Source organism: Canis aureus, chromosome X (assembly GCF_053574225.1).
Source record: "Canis aureus isolate CA01 chromosome X, VMU_Caureus_v.1.0, whole genome shotgun sequence".
Lineage (NCBI taxonomy): Eukaryota > Metazoa > Chordata > Mammalia > Carnivora > Canidae > Canis > Canis aureus.
Window position 1 is genome coordinate 2,103,284 of NC_135649.1, and position 21,479 is coordinate 2,124,762.

The 21,479-nt window shown below is 61.9% G+C and overlaps 1 protein-coding gene across 5 annotated transcripts; it reads left to right on the plus strand.

Annotated features, from left to right (window-relative positions):
* The first annotated feature begins 4,237 nt into the window (after positions 1-4,237).
* On the plus strand, positions 4,238-21,452 carry ARHGAP4 (Rho GTPase activating protein 4). 5 transcript variants are annotated; one of them, XM_077887336.1, is made up of 23 exons: positions 4,238-4,368; positions 5,353-5,916; positions 8,719-8,926; positions 9,002-9,164; positions 9,322-9,384; positions 9,628-9,828; positions 10,535-10,663; positions 10,744-10,965; positions 15,733-15,834; positions 15,985-16,176; positions 16,267-16,351; positions 16,558-16,585; positions 16,984-17,086; positions 17,707-17,767; positions 17,878-17,955; positions 18,038-18,172; positions 18,278-18,383; positions 18,478-18,711; positions 18,792-18,865; positions 18,952-19,135; positions 19,305-19,397; positions 19,665-19,779; positions 20,968-21,452. In XM_077887336.1, the coding sequence occupies exons 3-23, from the start codon at positions 8,721-8,723 to the stop codon at positions 21,196-21,198; spliced, it is 2,805 nt and encodes a 934-aa protein (XP_077743462.1). In that variant the 5' UTR covers positions 4,238-4,368; positions 5,353-5,916; positions 8,719-8,720; the 3' UTR covers positions 21,199-21,452. The 5 variants fall into 5 exon arrangements, with proteins under 5 accessions (XP_077743462.1, XP_077743459.1, XP_077743460.1 ...); XM_077887334.1 differs by having other exon boundaries at positions 4,240-4,368; positions 4,954-5,916; XM_077887335.1 differs by lacking the exon at positions 4,238-4,368 and adding an exon at positions 4,773-5,164.
* Positions 21,453-21,479: the final 27 nt, after the last annotated feature.

Here is a 21,479-nt window from a genome sequence, read left to right on the forward strand (position 1 = left end):
TGTTAGATCAATTTCAGGTGTAAACAGTGCTGCGCCACGTCTATAGGTGATGCTACGCTCAGCACAGGTGGAGCTCCCATCTGTCACCACGCGCTGCTGTTACGGTGTCCTTGTATTCCCGGTGCTGTGCCTTTTATTCCCCATACACTCATCCCACAACCGGAAGCCTGTATCTCCCCCTCCTCTTAACCCAGTTTGCCCATCCCCCTTCCCCTCTGGCAACCAGTTTGTGCTCGGTATTTTATTTTTTATTTATTGACAGAGCGGGAGCGGCCACACGCAGGGGGAGTGGCAGGCTCCCCGCCCAGGGCGGGTGCAAGCGGGGCTCGAGCCCAGGACCCTGGCATCACGACCTGAGCCCGAGGCAGACGCTTCGCCAGGCGCCCCGCGCTCTCCGTGGGCGGGCTTCTGTAAGCCGTCCGTTTTCCGTGGCTTTACTCCAGCCCGGAGATTTGCTCCCGCGCCTTTGTCCCCGTCCCCGTCCCCGCCCGGGGCTGCACAGCGTCCCCCGCGGCGGTTAGGCTCGGGCAGGCTCTGCCTGGGCTGGCCGCCGCGGCGGGGCTCAGCGCCCCGGAGCTGCCCCTGTGCTCGCTGCGGCTGCCGGTGCAGACGGTGCGCGGCTCCCCGGCGAGGCCCGCTAGGCCCCCCCGCCCCCGGCGGCAGCTCGCTGCCCTCTCCGGCGCCGCCCGCCACGCCACGTGACCGCCGCGCAGCCGGAGCCCAAAGCCGAGGGGGCGGGGCGCAAAGCTGCGCCTGCGCCAGCCCGCCCGCCCGCGGCGCCCCGCCCCGCCCCGCCCCGCCCCTGCGCCTGACGTCAGGGCCGCCCGCGTCGCCCGCGCGGCCGCCTCCTTTCCCAGGCTCTGAGTGGCCGGGCGGCGGCGGGGCGGGCCTTCCCGCGCGGGGCGGGCATGCGCACTGCCTCGGCCGCGCCCCAGCGCGGGGCGGGGGCCCGCGGTCGCTCCCACGGCGCCCGGCCGCACCCTCCCCCGCCGCGGCCGCCCGGGGCCCGGCCCGCCCCCTGCCCTGCGTGCCCCGCGGCCTGGGGCGGCTGGGCGGCTTCCCGCGGCCGGGTTTCCTGGGCGGAGGTGGGGGCCGCGGCGGGGGCGGGGCGGGCGGGGGAAGCCGCAGGCCGCCGGCCCCTGGGGCCCAGCGCTTCCCGCGCCTCTGCGGCCGCCGCCCGTGGGAGGAGCGGCTCCGGGGCGGGGCGGCGCGGCGCGGCGGGGAGGCGGGCCCGCCCCTCCCTCCTCGCCGCGGGGCTGGGGGGCTCCGGGGACGGCCCCGCAGGCGGAGCGCCCGTGCGCCTGAAGCCCCATCGCTGGCGCCTCCTAGAGAGCTCGTGGGAAAATAGGGGCCCCGCGGCGTCTCCCGTGGGACCTTCCCTGCCCGCTTAATGCTCCCCCCCTTCTCGCTCTGACGCCCAGGCTTAACGTGGAGCTCGTGTCCCTCTGGCCCATCCTCCGCGCCGCACACCTGACCACGGCGGCCCCGAGGTCGCCCTCAGGACCCAGTGTTTACTCCGCTCCTCAGCTCCTGGACCGAGGTCCCAGAGGTCCCATCGGGTCCTCGCCCTCTGCAGGATAATGGGCTTTGGGATTCTTTGAACGGGAATGGAGGGGCGTGAGGATGGAGAAAGCGCTAGGCCCTCAAAGGCCAAACAAGCGTCCTTTTTTTTTTTTTTTTTTTTTTTTATTTAGTCATGAGACACGGGGATGGAACTGGAGGGTATTATGCGGAGTGAAATAAGTCAGTCGGAGAAGGTCAAACATTGTATGGTCTCATACATTTAGGGAATATAAATAATAGTGAAAGGGAATAGAAGGGAAGGAGAAAAATCAAGTGGGAAATATCAGAAAGGGAGACAGAACACGAGAGACTCCTAACTCTGGGAAACGAACTAGGGGTGGGGGAAGGGGAGGAGGTCGGGAGGTGGGGGTGACTGGGTGGGGCACTGGGGGGGCACTTGATGGGATGAGCACTGGGTGTTATTCCATATGTTGGCAAATTGAACACCAATAAAAAATAAATTTATAAAAAATAAAAATAGTCATGAGAGACAGAGGGAAAGAGAGAGATAGGCAGAGGGAGAAGCAGGCTCCACGCTGGGAGCCCAATGTGGGACTCGACCCAGGACTACAGGATCACAACCTGGGCTGAAGGCAGGCGCTAAACCGCTGAGCCACCCACGGATCCCCAAACAAGTGTCCTTAAAGCCAGGGCTTTTTATGTCAGTTTTATTTTTAAAGATTTTATTTATTTGTTCATGAGAGACACAAAAGAGAGGCAGAGACACAGAGGGAGAAGCAGGCTCCCTGCGGGGAGCCCGATTAGGATTCGATCTCGGGACCCCAGGATCATGCCCTGGGCTGAAGGCAGATGCTCAACCGCTGACCCACCCAGATGCCCCCCCTTTTTAAAAAGATTTTATTTATTCATGAGACACACACACACACAGAGGCAGAGACACAGGCAGAGAGAGAAGCAGGCTCCATGCAGGGAGCCCGATGTGGGACTCGATCCAGGACTCCAGGATCACGCCCAGGGCCGAACGCAGGCACCAAACCGCTGAGCCACCCAGGGATCCCCCTCCTCCTTTTTTTTAAGTCAGTTTTAAAGCAGCGGCCAAATGGGGCATCGCATGAGTATTTCTGGAGCCATAAAAGGATAGAAGAGAGCATTTGAAAGTAGGGGCTGAGGCGAGTTCAGCAGCAGTTTCCTGTGGGCTTGCCCTCCGTGCATGGCTCTGCTGGGTGGGCGAGGGACTAAAGGGGGCCGGTCAGGGCACAGTTGGAGGGTAGGGGCCAAGGCATGTTGGGGTTAGCTTATGAGGTATGGGGCATGGGTTCCTGACACAGGAACAGGTTTGGGGGCGGGAGTGCCTGGACATGCTTCGGGAAGGGGTAGGAGGCTCGCCTGCCTTGCTGGAGGACTCCCAACAGTGGTAGTGCTGACGTCAGCTCCTGGAAGCCCAGGTCCTGGGCCTGCTGGTGTCTTGCCAGCCCCGGAGCCTTCCAACCCCAGGCGCCTTGGACGCGTGGTGTCTTAGAGAAGGGCCTTGGTCCTGGGTGGGAGTTAGGGTTGTAGGGCAGGGAGGTGGGGAGGTCTGTTTTCCCCTTCTGAGCAAGAGGATTGCTCGTAGCTTACAGGCAGGAAGTGCCTGCACAGTCTCCCCCACTCTCCCTCCCCCTAAGCTGCGGGTCGAGGTCCCATGTGCCCACATTTGCACTGAGACTGACTTTGACATCCTTGCACACACGTGTCTACATGGAGTCCTTGCACTAGTGCTTATAGGCTTGCCTCACCTCCAGGGGCACAAGTCTGGAGTTCAATTGCCTGGCCCCTCGCCCCCCGCCCACCATCTGTACCCCAGGGATTCCCTCCCACCCAACTGAAGACCGTTGTCTGGTCTGCTTTGTCAACTGCCACCTGCATCCTGCCTTCCCAGTTTACTGGACCAGATCCATTGCCCTTTGGCTTCAGGTTGGCAGAGAGGGGTGGAGGGCGACTCCAGCACCCCCGGATGAGGGAGGCCCCCAGATTGGCCCCCAGGCTTGCTACAGCTTTGCAATGGCTGAGGGGGGGAGGACGAAGGCTGAACCCCCAGCCCCAAGCCTAAGACAGGGCAGGTGCAAGGGCAGGCCAAAGAAGGCAGAAGAGGCTCTTCCGGCAGCAGGAAGTGGTAGGAAGTGGTAACTACCTATGGGGAAATGAGGCTTGTTCCTCCCTATGGGGTTGAGCAGAAGGGGAACCTCAGCCATGGCCTGGGCTCCCCACCATGAGGGGGCCTGAGGGAACCGTGGCTGAGGTTCTGATCCCTGGTGGTGCCCTTCCTTCCCTTCCCACCCCGGGCGTCCCAGCAGGCTCCTAGCACTTGGCTCGCTCGGGTGGGGCAGGGTGCGTTGCGATCGGGAGGTCCGGCGCGATGTCCGGGGGGAAGCAGGTGGCCCGGGGCGCCCAGGGCCTGGAGCAGCTGTGGCATCAGTGCCCGCTGGCATCCAGGGCCCGGGGCGGCGCGGGAAGCGTGCGGCTCGGGGCGGGGGCGGGCCGGAGGGTGCCAGCCTGCTGGACGCCGGGCGCTGGGCGCGAGGGGGCGGCAAGGTCCGGCCGCCGGGGACCCCGCCGGAAACCCCTCCCGGCGGTGCCAGGCTGGGGGGCGCCCCGCCCCGGGGCCCGCGGCGGGGGCGGGGCGGGGCGGGGCGGGGCCGGCGGGGCGGGGGTGCGGGCGGCAGAGCCCCAGGGCCGGCCCGGCGCGCTCGCGGCCGCGTGGGAGCAGCGGGGCTCGACGGCGCGGCCGCCCGGAAGCCATGGCCGCGCACGGGAAGCTGCGCCGGGAGCGAGGGCTGCAGGCGGAGTACGAGGCGCAAGTGAAAGGTGAGAGGGCGCGGGGCGCTGCGGCGCGGGTGCCTGCGGAGACCCGGCGTCGGGGGGGCCCCCCCAGGCCCGCCGCGCCCGGCCGCTGCTCGCCCTCCCCGCACCCCGAGCCCCGCCGGGCCCCTCAGCCGCGGGCTGTTTCCCTTTCCTCCCCCCGCTCCCTCCCCCCTTCCTTTGGTCGCTCTGCCCTCCTTGCTGCTCCCTGCACCTCACCCAGGGAGGGAAGGGGGCACCCGCTGCCCCCCAGAAAGTGACATTCTAGCCAGAGTGAAATGGAGCACCTTGCTTTTGCTGAGGAGGTCCAGGTAGGGGAGCCTGAGCGCCTCGAGCGCCTGGATTGGGGATAGCTTGGCCTGGAAACCGGTTCCTTTGCCCTCTCTTGGGCACTGAGGTGGCTGGGAGCTGAGGGCCGCCGTGTCGGGGTCTCGGGGTCTCGGGGTCTCGGGTCGCCGCTTAGAGATTCAGCGGGCCAGCTTCAAAGCCTGCGGGGCGCCGACCTCCTTGGGTTCTGATAAACACTGTGCAAATCACATGCAAATCAGCTTCGCAAACCCTTGGGCGACAGCTTCTGCCCCTCTTATCCAGGGCGTGCTAACTCTTGCAAACGAAAGAAGGTGGCATCCAAGTGCCCGCAGTTGGGGCCCTAAAGTTTCCCTGAGTCTTCAGATGTGTGACCCCATATGTCAGTGTCATTCGCTCCGGTTTACCAGTGAAGGAAGCCAAAGCTCAGCGAGAAGGGCCTTGCGCTCGGTCACCCAGCACAGCCCCTTCGAGGGAGAAGGAAATGACCCTCGAGGTGCCTGCCCGACCCACAGATGCGGGTTCTAACGTAATTTCCCAGTTCAAGCCATTTACACCAAAGTATGCCTGAGTCCTCCCCGTCTGGGAAAGGTGGCCTGCTGCCCGGAGCCGGCCTCAGGTGGCCTGCGGTGGCTCTGTGCGGGCCGAGCTGCCCCTCCAAGCCTTGCCCTCATCCTTTCGCAGGTGAAGACACTGCCCCCCATCCCTGCTTCCCCCAAATGTCAAGAAGCTGGAGGACTTTGGAAACTCTTCAGTCGGCAGATATGGATCAGTTAATTCACACTGAAAAACTGGGGATCCGAGCAAGGCTGTCTTTAAAAAGTTTCTTGCCTGCTCCGGACCGCCAGTGACTTTAGCTCCTGAACCCTTCCTCTCCCCAAAGAAACTTCTTACCATGCTAAAACAAACAAACAAACAAAAAACCCAGGACCACTGTCTTGACACCCTAAATTCTGAAAGGTCAGCACAGTCGCGGTTTGGGTGGCCATCTTCTCTTCTGCTTTATTTGTCAGCAGAAGTGAGACCGTACGCCTTGCTCACAGGAAGTGTTGGTGGGGCCCAAGACCCAGCCGCGCAACTGAAGCAGATGTGGAAGGCTTCCATCCTTCCTTTCCACAGATGTTCTGCGCGCGTCTATTCTCTCCCAGGCCCTGGGAATACAACCCTGAGCAAAAGACCCAGGCCCTGCCCTCGTCCGGCTCGCAGGTCCTGTGACGGAGGGAGACACGTAGCAGACGACCCCTGACGGTTAGGCTCGTGTATGATGACGCCCCCTGTAAAGGGAAAGCACGGATGTCAAGAAAGGAGGGAGGAGGGCCAGACCCAGTTGCAGGGGAGGTCCGGGAAGGGTTGATGACGGGGTGCATGGGAGCTGAGATCTGACAGCTTGAGGGTGACGGCCCAGGGGCTGGGGGCCGTGCACCAGCTCACTGCACTCCGGGGAAGCTCCGTCACGGGTGTTCTTGACACCAGCCAGTGTGGGAGTCCGGGTTGGAGGGTTGGAGGGCAGGCCTCGCAGAAGGAAGAGCCCCCCCCCCCCTCCCCGGGAGCTGTTGTCTTCACACCGCTCAGCTGCCATTGGTCTCCAGGGACAGATTGCTTGGGAGGGCGGGGCAAACACCAGAGGAAGGTGAGGTGAGCTGGGACCTCTCAGGTCTTCCTGAGAATGAAATGCGAGGTCCTTTTAGCCCCCAAATGGTACCCTGATTCGGTGACGAATGTCCAGACTGCGAGGGGCATAGAGCCCACTCACCTGGCCGGGGAGCTGAGCGCCGGAGCCGGCCCCGGAGGGGACAAAGAGGCTCTGGGTCGCTTGGCGCTGCCCTCCCCTGCGCTGCTTTCACTGTCGGAAGGGAAGGGAGCAGCTGCCACCGGCCACCTCTGGCTCCTCTTCACCCAGCTCCACCCCGCCCTGGAAGGAGCACTCCCTCAGTAATCCCCCGGAAGGCGCGAGCGCTGTGGCCCTGGCCCATCCCTGAGCACTGCTGGGGGCGGGGGCAGGGGCTGGAGGACTGTATGTGGGTGCAGCCAAGGCCAAATTGGAGAGAGGGCCGGGCAGGAGGAAGGATGCCTTCTCCAAACGGAGAGCAGAGGGGGCGATGGGGATGCCGGGCAGGTGCACCCCTGGGAGGCTGCCCCGCGCCCACCGCCCCTGGGAAGTCGCTGGCAGCACAGAAATGCCATTTGTCACCCCCTCCCAGGCCCGCTCCCTGCTCTGAGCCCTCGCTGACTTCTGCCTAGACTGGTTCAGGAGGTGCCAGCCTGGCCGGGCGCTTTCTGTGTGTCACCCGCCCTCTGCCTGGCCTCCCCGCAGCAGCCCGAGGGAAGCCCCACCGTGTGGCCCAGCTGCTGGGGCTCCTCCTTCCCTCGGCGACCTGCTGCACATCCTCCCCTGACCACGGGCCTCTCGCAGGACTCCGCTTTCCCCCTGCAGCCACACTGCTTCCAACAGCCTTCTCTGTTCTCTCGGCCAGAACACTCTTCCCGAGTGGCCCCGTGGCCCCTCTGTCACCTGCTCACTTCCTGGCCACCTGTTCTAAGAGAACTCCTCCCCGCCCCCACCTGCCACTCTGACCTCACCTTGCTGTTCGCCTCCTCAGCGCCCCTTGCTCCTGGACATTCTAGTGTATATGTGTCCGCTTGTGATCTGTTTTTTTTTTTAAGATTTAATTTATTTATTCATGAGAGACACAGAGAGAGAGGCAGAGACCCAGGCAGAGGGAGAAGCAGGCTCCATGCGGGGAGCCCGATGCGGGACTCCATCCTGGGACCCCCCCGATCATGCCCTGGGCCAAAGGCAGGCGCTAAACCGCTGAGCCACGCAAAGATCCCCGTCTGTTTTTTTTTTTAAAGATATTTATTTATTGGAGAGAGAGGGAGAGAGAGCATGTGCATGTGTGCCTGAGCGAGAGGAGGGGCAGAGGGAGCCAGAGAGGCAGCCCCCCTGCCCCCGCCATGAGTGCAGAGCCCAAATCAGGGCTCGGTCCCAGGACCCCGAGAGCATGACCTGAGCTGAACTCAGACACTTAACCAAGAGAGCCACCCAGGCACCCCCACTTGTGGTCGGCACCCCCAATCCCATCCCAGCTTCACGGGCACAAGCTGCTGGTCGGCCCTCTTTGCCGCTGTGTCTCCTCATGTGGAACATGCCCGGCCAGACTGGGTATGTCATCAACAGTCTGCAAGATGGGGAAAGCAATCAGTGTGCCTCCCTGGGGACGTGGATGGGGTTAGTAAGCAGGCGACCTGTTTGCCGGAAATCCAGACAGTGCATTATTCCCCGGGATCCCCCGTGCGCACCTGGGCACCCAGTGGGCGGCAGAAGTGTTTGTAGCAGGTTGCTTAAACCTGCCATTCAGGCGGTTCTTTGCTTTGGTGGGGAAAGCAGTGTTGCCAAATCGAGCCAGCGATAAGGTGTCAAAAGCCAGCAGTGTGGGGGCCCCGGGTGTGGCTGTCTCTGGCGGGGGGTGGGGGTGCCCTGTGGATGGGTGATGCCGAGTGGAAATGGGGGACAGAAAACAGGCCTGCCCTGTCCGTCCCTTGGCTTGCCAGCTCCAACCAGCCTGCTCTGGCCATCGGCCCTCACTGTGGGGCTGCCCTTTCTCCTTGGGGGGCCGGGGGCAGGGTTCCCAGCTACTAAGGCCACGAGTTCGCTGCGGGTTCGGCAGGGTGCCGTGGCAGCCTGTGTGTGTTTGCAGGAGAGGCCACCCTGCCTGGGGTCGTGGGCACCCGAAAGGCAGGAAGTGGCAGGGCAAACAGCTCAGGGGCTTTCCAGGAACCAGGGAGTGATGGGAAGCCGAACTGAAAGGCACCTGGCCAGGGACAGGGCGACGCGGGGCTGGGGCCGCTCTGGGTTCCCGCCGCCAGCGCAGGCCCCAGCCCTCCCTCTGCCCCTGGAACAGCAGCCTTCCCGTCTTCCCCGGCTGGGTCCGGCCCGGCCGTTAGCCGTAGCCCAGAGCTCCCTTTCCCCGAGGGCTGTGCCCAGCACGCGTCCCCGGCCTCGGGCCTGGTCCTGGGCCGGTCGCGGGCCTGAGCCGCCGTCCCCCGCAGAGATGCGCTGGCAGCTGAGCGAGCAGCTGCGCTGCCTGGAGCTGCAGGGCGAGCTGCGGCGGGAGCTGCTGCAGGAGCTGGCCGAGTTCATGCGGCGGCGCGCCGAGGTGGAGCTGGAGTACTCCCGGGGCTTGGACAAGCTGGCCGAGCGCTTCTCCGGCCGGGGCGGCCGCCTCGGGGGCAGCAGCCGCGAGCACCAGAGCTTCCGGTAGGTGCTCGCGGGGCAGGGTGGCCCGGCAGGCTGCGGGGCCCCGCTCCCGCCCTGAGCGCCCCTCTGCCCCAGGAAGGAGCCGTCCCTCCTGTCGCCCTTGCACTGCTGGGCCGTGTTGCTGCAGCAGACGCGGCAGCAGAGCCGGGAGAGCGCGACCCTCAGCGAGGTGCTGGCCGGGCCCCTGGCCCAGCGCCTGAGTCACATCGCAGAGGATGTGGGCCGCATAGTCAAGAGGGTAAGGCCGCCTTCGCCCTGGGCGCGGGAGGCGTGCACGGCGTCGGGGTCCAGGGAGGCCCGTGGGTGTCGGGCACAGGGAGCTGGAGGAGCCTCGAGGGCCGATGGGTGGCAGCGGGGGCAGCCGCACTGGGGCTCACGCTCGGCCTCCTCGTCAGAGTAAGGATCTGGAGCAACAGCTGCAGGACGAGCTGCTGGAGGTGGTGTCGGAGCTTCAGACGGTGAGGACAGGGCCCGCCCGCCCATCCCGGCTCCCCAAACTCCCCAAGGCCGGCGCACGAGGACCGAGCGCCCGGGAGAGGCCTGGGTGGGGGCACGGCAAGCACAGCCCCTCTCCCTGCTCTGGGCACGCGGTGGGGATGGGCCAGCCGTCGGCTCCGAGCCCCAGATGCGCTGGGGGGGGGGGGGGGCTGGCCGCGGCCTTGGACTTCAGGAGGGCGGCCTGGCCCCGGTGCTCCCTGCAGGCCAAGAAGACGTACCAGGTGTACCACATGGAGAGCGTGAATGCTGAGGCCAAGCTCCGGGAAGCCGAGCGGCAGGAGGAGAAGCGGGCGGGCCGCAGTGCCGCCTCTGCGGTCGCTGCCGCCGCCGCCACCGCCACCGCCACCGAGGCGGGGCCCCTGCGCAAGAGCTCCCTCAAGAAGGGAGGACGGCTGGTGGAAAAGGTGGGCCTGGGGCACCTATCTGTCTTCGAAGGTTCTGGTTCCAGCCTTTGTCCCTGGAATCCCCAGCCCTCGCCTGCCGGGGCCTGCTGGGAGGTGGGGCTTGGAGGCAGAAGGCAGGGCTGGGGAGAGGAGAGCCACGGCCCTCTGGTAAGGCTGGGCCTAGTCAACTCTGCTGGCTTTGGAGTGCTCCCCTAGCGGGGTGGGTGACGCGACGGGAGGGGGGGTGTGTGGTGGAACAGTCTCCCCCCCACGCTCCTACGTGCTCCTAGCTCTCCCCCACCGGCCGGAAGAGAACTTCCGTGCTCCCAAGTTAGGAAGCCTTCCCCGCCCCCCACCACCCCTGCCTCACGCAGTGCTCTCAGGTGTCAGAGGGGCAGCAAGGCACATAGGATGGGCGATTGGGTGATGTGCACGGAGAGGAGGCTGGAGGTTGCCCCCAGAGGTTGGGGAGGTACCAAGCCAGGAGGAGTTGATGCAGAACTGGGGCTACCGGCCCGGGTTGTGGGGTGTGTGTCCGTGGCAGGGTGCGGCAGAGTGGGGCAAGGGAAGAAGACATTGGGACTTCTGGGCCATGTGGTGGGAGGGGCCTGTGGGACGTCGGCTGCAGGTGTCCCCGTGGAGGTGGAGATTCTGTGGAAGGCCGCAGATGGGGGCTGGCCTGCTGGCCGAGTAGGTGACCCTGCTGTACTTGTGTGGCCTTGAGCAGCGTCAGGCCAAGTTCTTGGAGCACAAACTCAAGTGCACAAAGGCGCGCAACGAGTACCTGCTCAGCCTGGCCAGTGTCAATGCTGCTGTCAGCAACTACTACCTGCGTGACGTCTTGGACCTCATGGACGTGAGTACTGGGTGGGCAGGCAGGGGCTTGGGCCCGTACTCCGGGGGCCCACCCGAGCCACATGCTTGCCTCCTCCCCAGTGCTGCGACACAGGATTCCACTTAGCCCTGGGGCAGGTGCTCCGGAGCTACACGGCTGCTGAGAGCCGGACCCAAGCCTCCCAGATGCAGGGCCTGGGCAGCCTGGAAGAGGCCGTGGAGGCCCTGGATCCTCCAGGGGACAAGGCCAAGGTGTTGGAGGTGCATGCAGTCGCCTTCTGCCCCCCACTGCGTTTTGACTACCACCCCCACGAAGGAGATGAGGTGAGGGTCACTGCCCCGGCCCCTAATGCCCCAGGCATTGGCACAAAGGTCTTTGCAGCTCTCTGGCCTTCATTGTGACCCTCCTTAAGTCCAATGAATGCCACTTTGCAAAGGAGTGGAGACTCCTGAAAGCAGCTTATTTCTCCGACCCTCATTCAATGGCCTGGAGGCGAATGAGGCTGTCTAGAAGTTTCTCCACTGGCATTTGAAACAAGCAACCTGCAGTACTGCCAATGAATGCACCCCTCCCCCACCACAGCAAACACAGTAAAAATACCGCCAGGTGGACGCCAGATAGTAGGTGGGCATCTAGCTGTTCATACATTTTTCATCCAAATGTTCTGCATGTTTAGACATTTCATCATGCCAAGTTGAGGGGAAATAAACCATACAAGCAGTAGAATGTAGCTGGCATCCTTTTACTTGTTTACAATTATTCCTTTTCTTTCCCCAGTTTGTCCACATGGGCATTGTGAGTGGACAGGGGTTTCATGGAGCTTTTAGCTTTTTAATCTATATTTTGTTTTTTTTTAGCTTTTCTTTTTTCTTAAGATTTTATTTATTTATTCATGAGAGACACAGAGAGAGGCAGAGACACAGGTGGAGGGAGAAGCAGGCTCCATGCAGGGAGCCTGACGTGGGCCTTGATCCCGGGTCGCAGCTAAACCACTGCGCCACCAGGGCTGCCCTATTTTTTTTTTTAAGATTTATTTATTTATTCATGAGAGAGAGAGAGAGGCAGAGAGAGAAGCATTAATCTATTATTTTGATCCGAGTCATATTTGAAAGAGTCAAGTGTTACTCAAGGCTCACGATGGCACATGGCAGTTCTCTGATTCACCTTTTCTGTTCTCGATTCCGCTCCTCACAAACGCTACTTCCCAGTCTCCTAGCTGCTGCTTCTGGTGCTTCCCTCCCTGGGTTCAAATTGCATAGCACGTGGCTAGTTGCTTTTCAACTGACTTCCTTCCACTCAGGGCTAACCCTAGCGCAGCCCGGCCCCCGGCTCCTCATCTGTGACTTCTCTTGTCTGAAAATGCCTGGATTCTAGCCTTCAAATTGATTGATAGTTTAGCTGGATATCGAATTCAGAGTTGAAAATCGGTTTCCCTTTCGACCGTTGGGCATCGCTCCAATGCCCTTCTGATTTCTGATCCTTGGTGTGCGACCTGCACATTTTCTCCCTAATGTTTTCAGGAGTCTCTTTCCTGCCTGGTGAAATTTTATGATGATGCTCCTCGGGAGATCCTTTTTCCTTCACGGTGCTGGGCAGCCGGTGGGCATTGTCTGGAGTGGTGTGGCCCTAGGTTTGGGGATCATATTATTGCTTTGATTATTTCCTCCTCTTAATTTTCTTTTCTCTCACTTTTAGGAATGCTTATAATTGGATGTTGGACCTCATGGATTGATTCTCTAATTTTCCTCTTTTCCCTTTCCTATTCCCTCACCTCTAGGCCTTTTAGTTCTGCTCTTTTAGAGATTTCTTCAACTATCTCTTTCAACCCTTTGTTGAATATTCTAAAAAATTTACTTTTGTAGTTTTTGTTTCTGAAAAGTTCGGTTTTGTTTTCCAGGTTCCTATTTAAAATGATGCTTTGGGGGTCCCTGCCTGGGTGGCTCAGTCAGTTAAGCATCTGCTTTGCCTCAGGTCAAGATCCTGAGATCTTGGGAGGGAGCCCCATGTGGGCTCCCTCCTCAGTGAGGAGTCTGCTTCTCCCTCCACCTCTGCTGTCCCCCATGCTCATTCTCTCTCTCTCTCTCTCTCTCTCAAATAAATAAATAAAAATCTTAAAATAACCCTTTGTTCTTGTTTTGTGGACATATCATCTCAAATCATTCTGAAATGTTCATTTTTGTTTTCTGGACATTTTTCTCTGCTCCCTGCATTTTCTAGTTTCTTTGCAGTTAAAAAAGAAAGAGAGAAAAGCTTGCTTTCGCCTTTCTCTTTCATTTTAGAGCTTCCCTCAAATGGCTGGCAATTCTTGGCCATCAGGTCATATTTCAGAGGAGGTGCTGAGTGGTGGATTAGATATCCGATGTGCTTGAGCAGAGCTTGTCAACAGGAGACTTCCCCTCGGGGACTTGGACCATTGCTTTGAGGGAGACCCCCATGGTGGGGAGCGTGGGGCATCCTGGTAAAACGGTGCTAGAAAGGACTAGTAGGACCTGGGCTGAGACTAGAGGATTTGGGGGAGGGACCCAGCTCCAGCTCTGGCCTAGATACTGTGGGGAAGCAGGGGTAACTCTGATTGGATGTCTTCATAAATCTTGTCTAGAAGGCAGGAGGTGGGGGGGGGGGATGAGGGACGCTAAAGCAGCAGTCACTCCTGTTACCTGAACAGGGGGAGGTTTGGTTATTTTTGAGGCTTGGATAAAGTTCTTGTTTTTGTCTTCACCTCTCATGGCCACCGAGTGACCTTGTCTGATGCTGATGCTCTGTGACATTCCTTATGTTCAGTAGGATAACACCAAGTCCCGTCTGGACAGCTCCAGATGGCAGCGGCTGCTTGCTTCCTTCGCGTCAGTAGGAATTTGTTTCTCCTTCTTTAGCTGTGACTAGTGTCCCCAAGTCCAGAAGCCCTCTGATTTATCCTTTCCAGAGGCTACATCTCTAGTTTTCTGCTAACTGTATGGGTTGAGGGGAGGTTCTTCTAATGTTAATGTTCCCTAGGACCTGGAGAGACTTTTTTTTTTATGATTCTGGTAAAGCATATATAAGATTTACCATTTTAACTCTATATGTATAGCTGATTGTATATGTGTGTGTGTAGGGTTTCTTTGTTTTTTTTTTTTTGTTGTTTTTTGTTTTTTTTTTTTTGTTTTTTTTTTTTTTAGTAATTCCTGTAGCCAATGTGGGGCTGGAACTCAAGACCCCAAGACCAAGAGTCACATGCTCGGATCACTGAGCCAACCAGGTGCCCCCATTTAAGCCATTTTTACCATTTTTAAGTGTGTTGTTCGGTGGCACTAAGCACATTCACACTGTTGTGGAACCCTCCATCTCCAGGACTCTTCCATCTTCCCAGACTGAAACTCTGTCCCCAGGAGACACTCACGCCCCCTCCCTTTCCCCCAGCCCTCCAGCGCCCACCAACCTACTTCCTGTCTCTATGAATCTATATCAAGACTACTCTGGGTCACTCATATGAGTGGAATCATCTGTGATTTGCTGGTTTTGCTCGGCATAGTGTCCTCGAGGTTTATCCAAGTTGTAGCCTGTGAGAGGATCTCCTTCCTATTTTTTTTTTTAAGATTGTATTGAGTCACCATGTACCTCAGTGCTCTGAATGCAATCTGAAATAGCCTTATGTGCTTCTCTATTGCCTGGGCCGCCCTCCTGGCACTAGCCTCCCCGAGCACAGGGACCATGTCTGTCTGTCTTTTTTTTTTTTTTTAAGATTTTATTTATTTATTCATGAGAGACCGAGAGAGAGGCAGAGAGAAAAGCAGGCTCCCTGTGGGGAGCCCAATATAGGACTCAATCCCAGGACCCCGGGATCACGACCTGAGCCAAAGGCAGATGCTCAACTGCTGAGCCACCCGGGCACCTCGATCTTCTTTTTAAGGCTGAATAACGTTCCGGTGTCTGGACAGAGCACATTTTGCTTATCCATTCATCCCTTGATGGGCACTTGGGTTGCTTCCCGCTTTGGGCTGCTGTGAACACGAGTGTGCAAATCTCTCTTTGAGCCCCTGCTTTCATTTCTTTGGAGGATACACCCAGCAGTGGCATTGCCGGCTCGTGTGGCAGGTGTAGGTGCAGTTTTTAGAGGAGCTACAGTATCGTTTCCCAGACAGACTTGAGCCGCTCCCGGCCCCCTGCGGCCCCCTGCGGCTCCCTGCGTGCCCCTGCATCGCCGTGACCTGGGCCTTCCCGCACCCCTGTAGGTGGGGCCTGCAGAGAACAGAGCGGGGTGTGTTTAGCCTCCCGTGGATAAGCCACGTCTTCACTCTCAATTTTCACCTGATGCCAGGGCTCTCTGGATCCTTAAATGTTCAGAGGAGACGAATTTCTCGATTCTGGGGGCCTTCTCCCCCATCCTCCACTCTCCCCACCTCGCCGAGCCACTCACGTTTTGCCTCGGGAATCTATTTCTGCCTGATGAGAGGGGGCCGTTCTTCTGTCTCAGGCCCCAGTCCTCCTGATTATGTTTTCAAAAATAATCAACAGCGTTGTTGAGGTCTGAATCACCTGCCGTGTAATTCGCCAAGTTGAAGCGCACCATCCCATGTGTTTTGCACTATTCGCCGAGTTATGCAACCATCACCATGAGCTCGTGGCAAAACACGTCTACCCCCCGAAAGAAACCCTGGGCCCATGAAGCAGCCCCCACGCACCCCCTGCCCCAGCCCCCCGCACCCGCTCGTCTCCTTTCTGTGTCTCGCTTTGCCTCTCCTGGACCTTCCGTGGCAATGGGCTCGTGTGATGTGTGCCTTCTGTGGCCGGCTCCTTTCACTGAGCAGAATGTTTTCTAGGTCCCCCCCAGCCCCCCGTGTAGCGCCCATCAGCCGGGGGGCCACTCGTTTTTGTGGCTGAGTGACATCCCCTCGTATGGACGTGCTGCTCTTGCTTTTCCACTCATCAGCTGCTAGACACTCGGCTCGCTTCCGTCCCCGGGCCCTTATGAGTAGCGCTGCCGTGGGTGTCGGGGCACGAGTGTCAGTGGGCGAGAAGTGCTGGGGTCCCGCGCGGGGCCGCCCCCCGCCACGCGCCCCCGCCTCTGGGCCCGGGCTCAGCCTCGGCGCCCTGCACGCTGCCCTGCACAGGTGGCCGAGATCCGGGTGGAGATGGAGCTGCGGGATGAGATTCTGCCCAGAGCCCAGAATATCCAGAGCCGCCTGGACCGACAGACCATCGAGACGGAGGAGGTATGAGCACCCTGGCTCGGGGCGGGGACACGGACCCGGACCCCTGGAGCCAGGGGGCAGCGGCCTCCACGCCCCCTTCCTCCCGACTAGGCCTTCCTGTCCCTCGCTCCTGCCCCATTTCTTCCGGCCCTGGTGCTGTCCTCTCCCCAGGTGAGCAAGACTCTGAAGGCCACACTGCAGGCCCTGCTGGAGGTGGTGGCATCGGAAGACGGGGACGTGCTCGACTCCCTCCAAGCCAGCCCCTCCACCGAGTCCCTCAAGTCCACCAGCTCGGACCCGGGGGCTCGGCAGGCTGGCCGGAGACGAGGCCAGCAGCAGGAGACCGAGACTTTCTACATCATGGTGGGAAGGGGGGGGTGGGGGTGGGGGGCAGGCCACAGGGAGGGGCCAGAGCTGGGATTAAAACTTCGGACACTTCTCGGGGCTTCGCAGAAGCTGCAGGAGTACCTGAGCGGACGGAGCATCCTTGCCAAGCTGCAGGCCAAGCATGAGAAACTGCAGGAGGCCATTGAGCGAGGTGGGCCCTGCCTCTGGCCCTCGACCCTCCTGCGTGGGGACCCCATGCGGCCCATGCTCCTCTCCGCCCGGAGAGCTTGGCGGGCATGCTGGCAATACCCCAGCAAGGGTCCCGGCCCCTACCCTGTGAGCCCGGCCCCTTGGCGCTGCCCAGGGCGGTGCTCACCTCCTGGCCTGAAAAGCTCATCAATGTTTTCTACTCCCCAGGTGACAAGGAGGAGCGGGAGGTGTCTTGGTGAGTGCGTCGTGCAGGGCCGGTGTGCTCTTTTTTTTTTTTTTTTTGATTTATTTATTCATGAGAGACACAGAGGGAGAGAGAGAGAGAGAGAGAGAGAGGCAGAGACACAGGCAGAGGGAGAAGCACGTGGGACTCGATCCCAGGTCTCTAGGATCACACCCTGGGCTGCCCCAGGGCCGGTGTGTTCTTTGCAGTGGTTGTTCCGCGGGGGCCAAGCTGCAGTGTCACCAGCCCACCCCTCCTCGGGGCCCAGCTCTGCTGCTCACGGTTCTATCTCTTAAATTTGTCACTTGGCCCCGTGGGTTCTGGAACCACATCGCGGGCTCCAGGACTCGGGGTGGGACAGCCTTTACTCCATGCCCGCTCCCCTCAGAGCCAACTTCCGTTCACCACAGGACCCAGTACACACAGAGAAAACTGCAAAAGAGCCGCCACCCCCGCCCCAGCTCCCAGTATAACCAGAAACTCTTCGGGGGAGACATGGAGAAGTTTATCCAGGTACTGGCTTTGCCTCACGCTCCAGCTGAGTGCGGGCGCTACCCCGCATTTTGGTTTCTGTCCAGCCCGGTGCTTGTGACCCCAGTGTCGCCTCCATTGCCAACAACTGGTCAACCGTCCTTCCTGGATGGGCCTTTGTCAGGTCTCCACTGATGGAAGGGAACGTCCTTAGCTAGTAACAGGCATCTAGAGCAAGCCTCAGGCAGGCGCATGTGCGACGTGGAACCCACAAGCCCCGCTTCTGGCTGACGTGGTGTGGAGGGAGGGTCCTAGAGGTCAGGGTGCGGGGGGCGAGAAAGGTCCAAGAAGAAATAGCGCTAGCCTTTGTTATGAAGCGACTATGCAGTCCGTCCGTATTCAAAAGAGCCAACGGACGATTTAAATGAACAAATTTGAGATTTGCAGTGTCACTCGATTCGAGGTCAACACGCAGAAGTTGCTTGCAGTAGACAGACAGCAAACAATGTCAGGCGCTGCCTAAACTGGCGGATGTCACAAACCACACGCCAACCTCGTTGCCGATACCCATGGCTTGTAAGAGAAAGATACAAGGGAGCGAGTGACACGGAGGGACAGTGAGTGACACGGAGGGACAGTGAGTGAACCCCCTCTGTCCGCAGAGCTCAGGCCAGCCCGTGCCCCTGGTGGTGGAGAGCTGCGTCCGCTTCATCAACCTCAATGGTAAGCCAGACCCAGGCCCTCCTGCTGCCGGCCTGGCCCTCGGCCCTGGCACCGGCCCCGGACCGGCTGGAGAGGGGACCCGGCACCCACCGGCTCTCATCCTCCCTCAGGCCTGCAGCACGAGGGCATCTTCCGGGTGTCGGGCGCCCAGCCCCGGGTCTCTGAAATCCGTGAAGCCTTCGAGAGAGGTAGGGACAGGCAGGATGGGGCAGGGGCGGGGGCATCGCCAGAGCCGGCGCGATCGCCTCCTGCGCCCCGTGCCGCCCTCAGGGGAGGACCCACTGGTGGAGGGTTGTACGGCCCACGACCTGGACTCGGTGGCAGGGGTGCTGAAGCTCTACTTCCGGAGCCTGGATCCCCCGCTCTTCCCACCGGACCTGTTCAAAGAGCTGCTGGCTTCGGCCGGTGAGGCCGGGGCCTGAGGCTGGCCGGGTGGGAGGGGCCGCTTCCCTGTGGCCGTGGCCACACTCACGGGCTTCTCTCCCCACGGGGGGCGGCCCGGGGCCGCAGAGCTGGAGGCCGTGGCCGAGCGGGTGGAGCACGTTAGCCGCCTCCTGGCCCAGCTGCCCGGACCGGTGCTGGTGGTCCTGCGCTACCTCTTCGCCTTCCTCAACCAGTGAGTGCTTCTTGGGGGCGAGGGGGGCTGGCGCTGGGGGTGCAGGGGACCCCAGCTGGGGAGTCCCCTGCCTGTGACCCGCGTGTGCCCGCAGCCTGGCTCAGTACAGCGATGAGAACATGATGGATCCCTACAACCTGGCCGTGTGCTTTGGGCCGACCCTGCTGCCCGTGCCCGCCGGCCAGGACCCAGTGGCCTTGCAGGGTCGGGTGAACCAGCTGGTACAGACTCTCATCGTGCAGCCCGCGCGGGTTTTCCCACCCCCGACCCTGCTGCCCGGCCCCATCTATGAGAAGTGCATGGCACCGCCTTCCACCGGCTGCTTGGGGTATGCCCGTCGCGTGCCAGGGTGGGGGGTCCAGCAGGGGGAGCCCTCTCGTCTACTCAGATGCCTCGCTCTGACCTCAGGGACGCCCAGCTGGAGGGCCTGGTTGGGGAGAACGAGCCGGAGCTGGAAGCCGGGACCTCGGCCCAGGAGGATGGTGAGGGGGAGAGGAGGAGGGCCCCGTCCTGTCCCCGCCCTGGGTGCCCACTCCCCCTCCCAGCTCGGACCCCCTTCTCTCCCCAGACCTGGACGGCGGCGTGGAGGCCGTGGCCTGCTTTTCCTACACGGGCCGCACGGCCCAGGAGCTGAGCTTCCAGCGCGGGGATGTGCTGCGGCTGTACGAGCGGGCGTCGGGCGACTGGTGGCGGGGCGAGTGCGCGGGCGCCCGGGGGCTCATTCCCCACAAGTACATCACGCTGCCCGTGGGGTGAGTGAGCTGCTTCTCGTTCACCCGGGCCTCTGGCCCTTCCCCTGCCCGAGTCCTAGCCTCCCTAGGCCTGGGCGCCCCAGACCCCTTCTGGCCAACACTGGGCCCGCCGGCCCCCAGAGCCTGGCCCGGAAGGCGCGCTTTCAGCAGGCTGTCCCTCTGACCCTAGTGCAGAGAAGCACTCGGCGGGCCAGGGGCCACAGGTCGCAGCGGAGCTGGTGAGCAGTCCAGAGGTCCTCCTGGCCGTGGAACTTGGCCATCGGTGAGCGAGGGGGAGACTCATGTTGGTGGCCCCACTTGCCCACCTCGGCCTGAGCACTGCTGTTGGGGAGTGAAACCCGTCCCAGGCAGCAGGTGCTGGGCCAGGTCACAAGGGGTGGGCTCTGACTTTGGCCACGTGCAGAGGGGCCCAGGTGGGGGAGAGCCGTCCAGGTGAGGGACCCGCTGGGCCGGCCTCGCTCTTCCCCCTACCTTGGCAGTGCCCTGCCCCGGGAGGGGCCCCTGTGGGCTCACTGTCTGTACCCTGCAGGCCAGAGCCATGCACCCCGCCTGAGGCCCCCCTGGGCATACCCGGGGGGCCCTTCGGGCACAGACGACACTGCTTGGTCCCCACCTCCCCGGAGCGATACGTGGAGGTAGACAAGGTGAGAGCTGGGACTGGCTGTGTGGCAGGTGGGGGGGGCGGGGGACACCTCTCCCGGGGAGTCTGCGTCACTTTAGAAACCAGACTTTTTCCTCCTGATGCTCGGGTCTGCCCTTCCTGGCTCCACACCTGCTGGCTGAGCCCAGCCCAGGGAGGGGCAGGCCAGTAAGGGGATGAGGCCAGAGGGGAAGGACGAGCCCAGAAGCAGGGTTGAGGGGCACACGGGGGCTCCTGCGGTTGGGCTTCACGTTCTGGAGTGGGGAGTGGCAAGTGGGACTCGCAGGCAGGCATGGCATCTAGAGCCAGGGCGGGTGACAGGCAGTCACCCAGCAGGTGCTTGGTGCCCGAGGAGGATGAAAGGGCCCGGGGGAAGAGATGCCGGAGTGGGTGGCCGCCTGGGAAGCCCGGCAGGGTGCTGGTTCTCAGTGCGGGAGACCGCGGGTGTTGAACATGGCCCCGGCCAGGGGGCACCCTGGGGAGACACGGCTCTCTGCTCTGGGGAGCGCGCCCACCTGTGGGCTCCCAGTGAGCACCGCTGGGCTAAGACAGAAGCCCTGGGGACATGCGCCAGGGAGAGAGCCCAAGAGCATGCGGTGTGCCGGCGGAGGCCCAGTGGCCCGGCCGGGAGTCGGGGACCAGGGGGCGAGCTAGGTCACATGGCCGCTAATGCCAGAGAAGCCAGAGTCAGGCGTAGGGGAGGGGTGGGCAGCCAGGACATGGAAGGGGGGTGCAGGCAGCAGGCAGCGCCAGGTGGGGTGCGGGTGGACGCTGACCCGTGAGGCTCCAGCACAGTGGTGCTCCCGGGGGTCGGGGGTGGCTGTGACCTCAGCCAGGGAGAGAGTAGGTAGGAGGAGAGAGGGGACCTGGGACTCAGCCAGAGGGACCCCCACGTCAGGGCTGGGCTGAGAATTGCCGTCCCCAGAGGTGGCTGTGACCCACCCCCCCACCAAAAGCGGCAGGAGGGAAACCAGGCAGGGAGGAGGGGCGGCGGCTTCGGGACCGGTGGGTAGGAGGGGTGTGGTGACAGGAAAGTGGCCAAGGACCTCGGTTGTGGAATGAGAACGAGTTCCAGCGGACGCTTGGGCAGCAGAGGGAGGAAGGCCCCACGTGTGGCTCGGGTGGCGACAGCCTGACCGGAGGGTGGGAGAGGGGGCTCTGCAGATGCTGTCCCTCGTCTTCTGTCCTCTAGGCTGTGGCACAGACCATGGATTCCGTGTTTAAGGAGCTCCTGGGAAAGACCTCCGCCCGCCAGGGCGCGGGGCCCGCGTCCACCGGCTCCCCTGGCCCCGGGCCCTGCAGCCTGAAGCCTCCGGCCTCCGGCCGCCTGGGTAGGAGCAAAGGCTTCTCCCGCGGCTCCGGGGCCCCGGCGTCCCCCTCGGCGTCCCATCCCCAGGGCCTGGACTCTCCCCTTAAGCACTGAGGCGCTGCCGGCCGCTCTGCAGCCGTCCCCCCCCCCGACGTGGCCACCTGTGGCATCTCCCTGGCCCTGTGTGGCCGGTGCCGGGCTCCTGCTCTTGCCCCTTCGCAGAGGAGGAGACGGCTGCCCCGACGCGCCCCTGCCTGCCCCGACCCTGGCTTTGCTGTGAGGGCTTGGCGGTGGCTGCCGGGCGCTGGGTGCGAGCCCGGTGGCGGCCGGCAGGTGCTGGCTGCCGTTTATAAAGGCCTGCGTGTTGACCCCCGTGCAAGCCAGTCCTCTGTCTC

Bases quoted from the DNA above. Each gene is read 5' to 3' on its own strand.
- ARHGAP4 (XM_077887333.1), top strand. From the start codon at position 4,302: ATGGCCGCGCACGGGAAGCTGCGCCGGGAGCGAGGGCTGCAGGCGGAG. The intron at 9,829-10,534 runs GTGGGCCTGGGG...GGCCTTGAGCAG, and splicing joins GAGGACGGCTGGTGGAAAAG to CGTCAGGCCAAGTTCTTGGA. The intron at 18,712-18,791 runs GTATGCCCGTCG...CTCTGACCTCAG, and splicing joins CCTTCCACCGGCTGCTTGGG to GGACGCCCAGCTGGAGGGCC.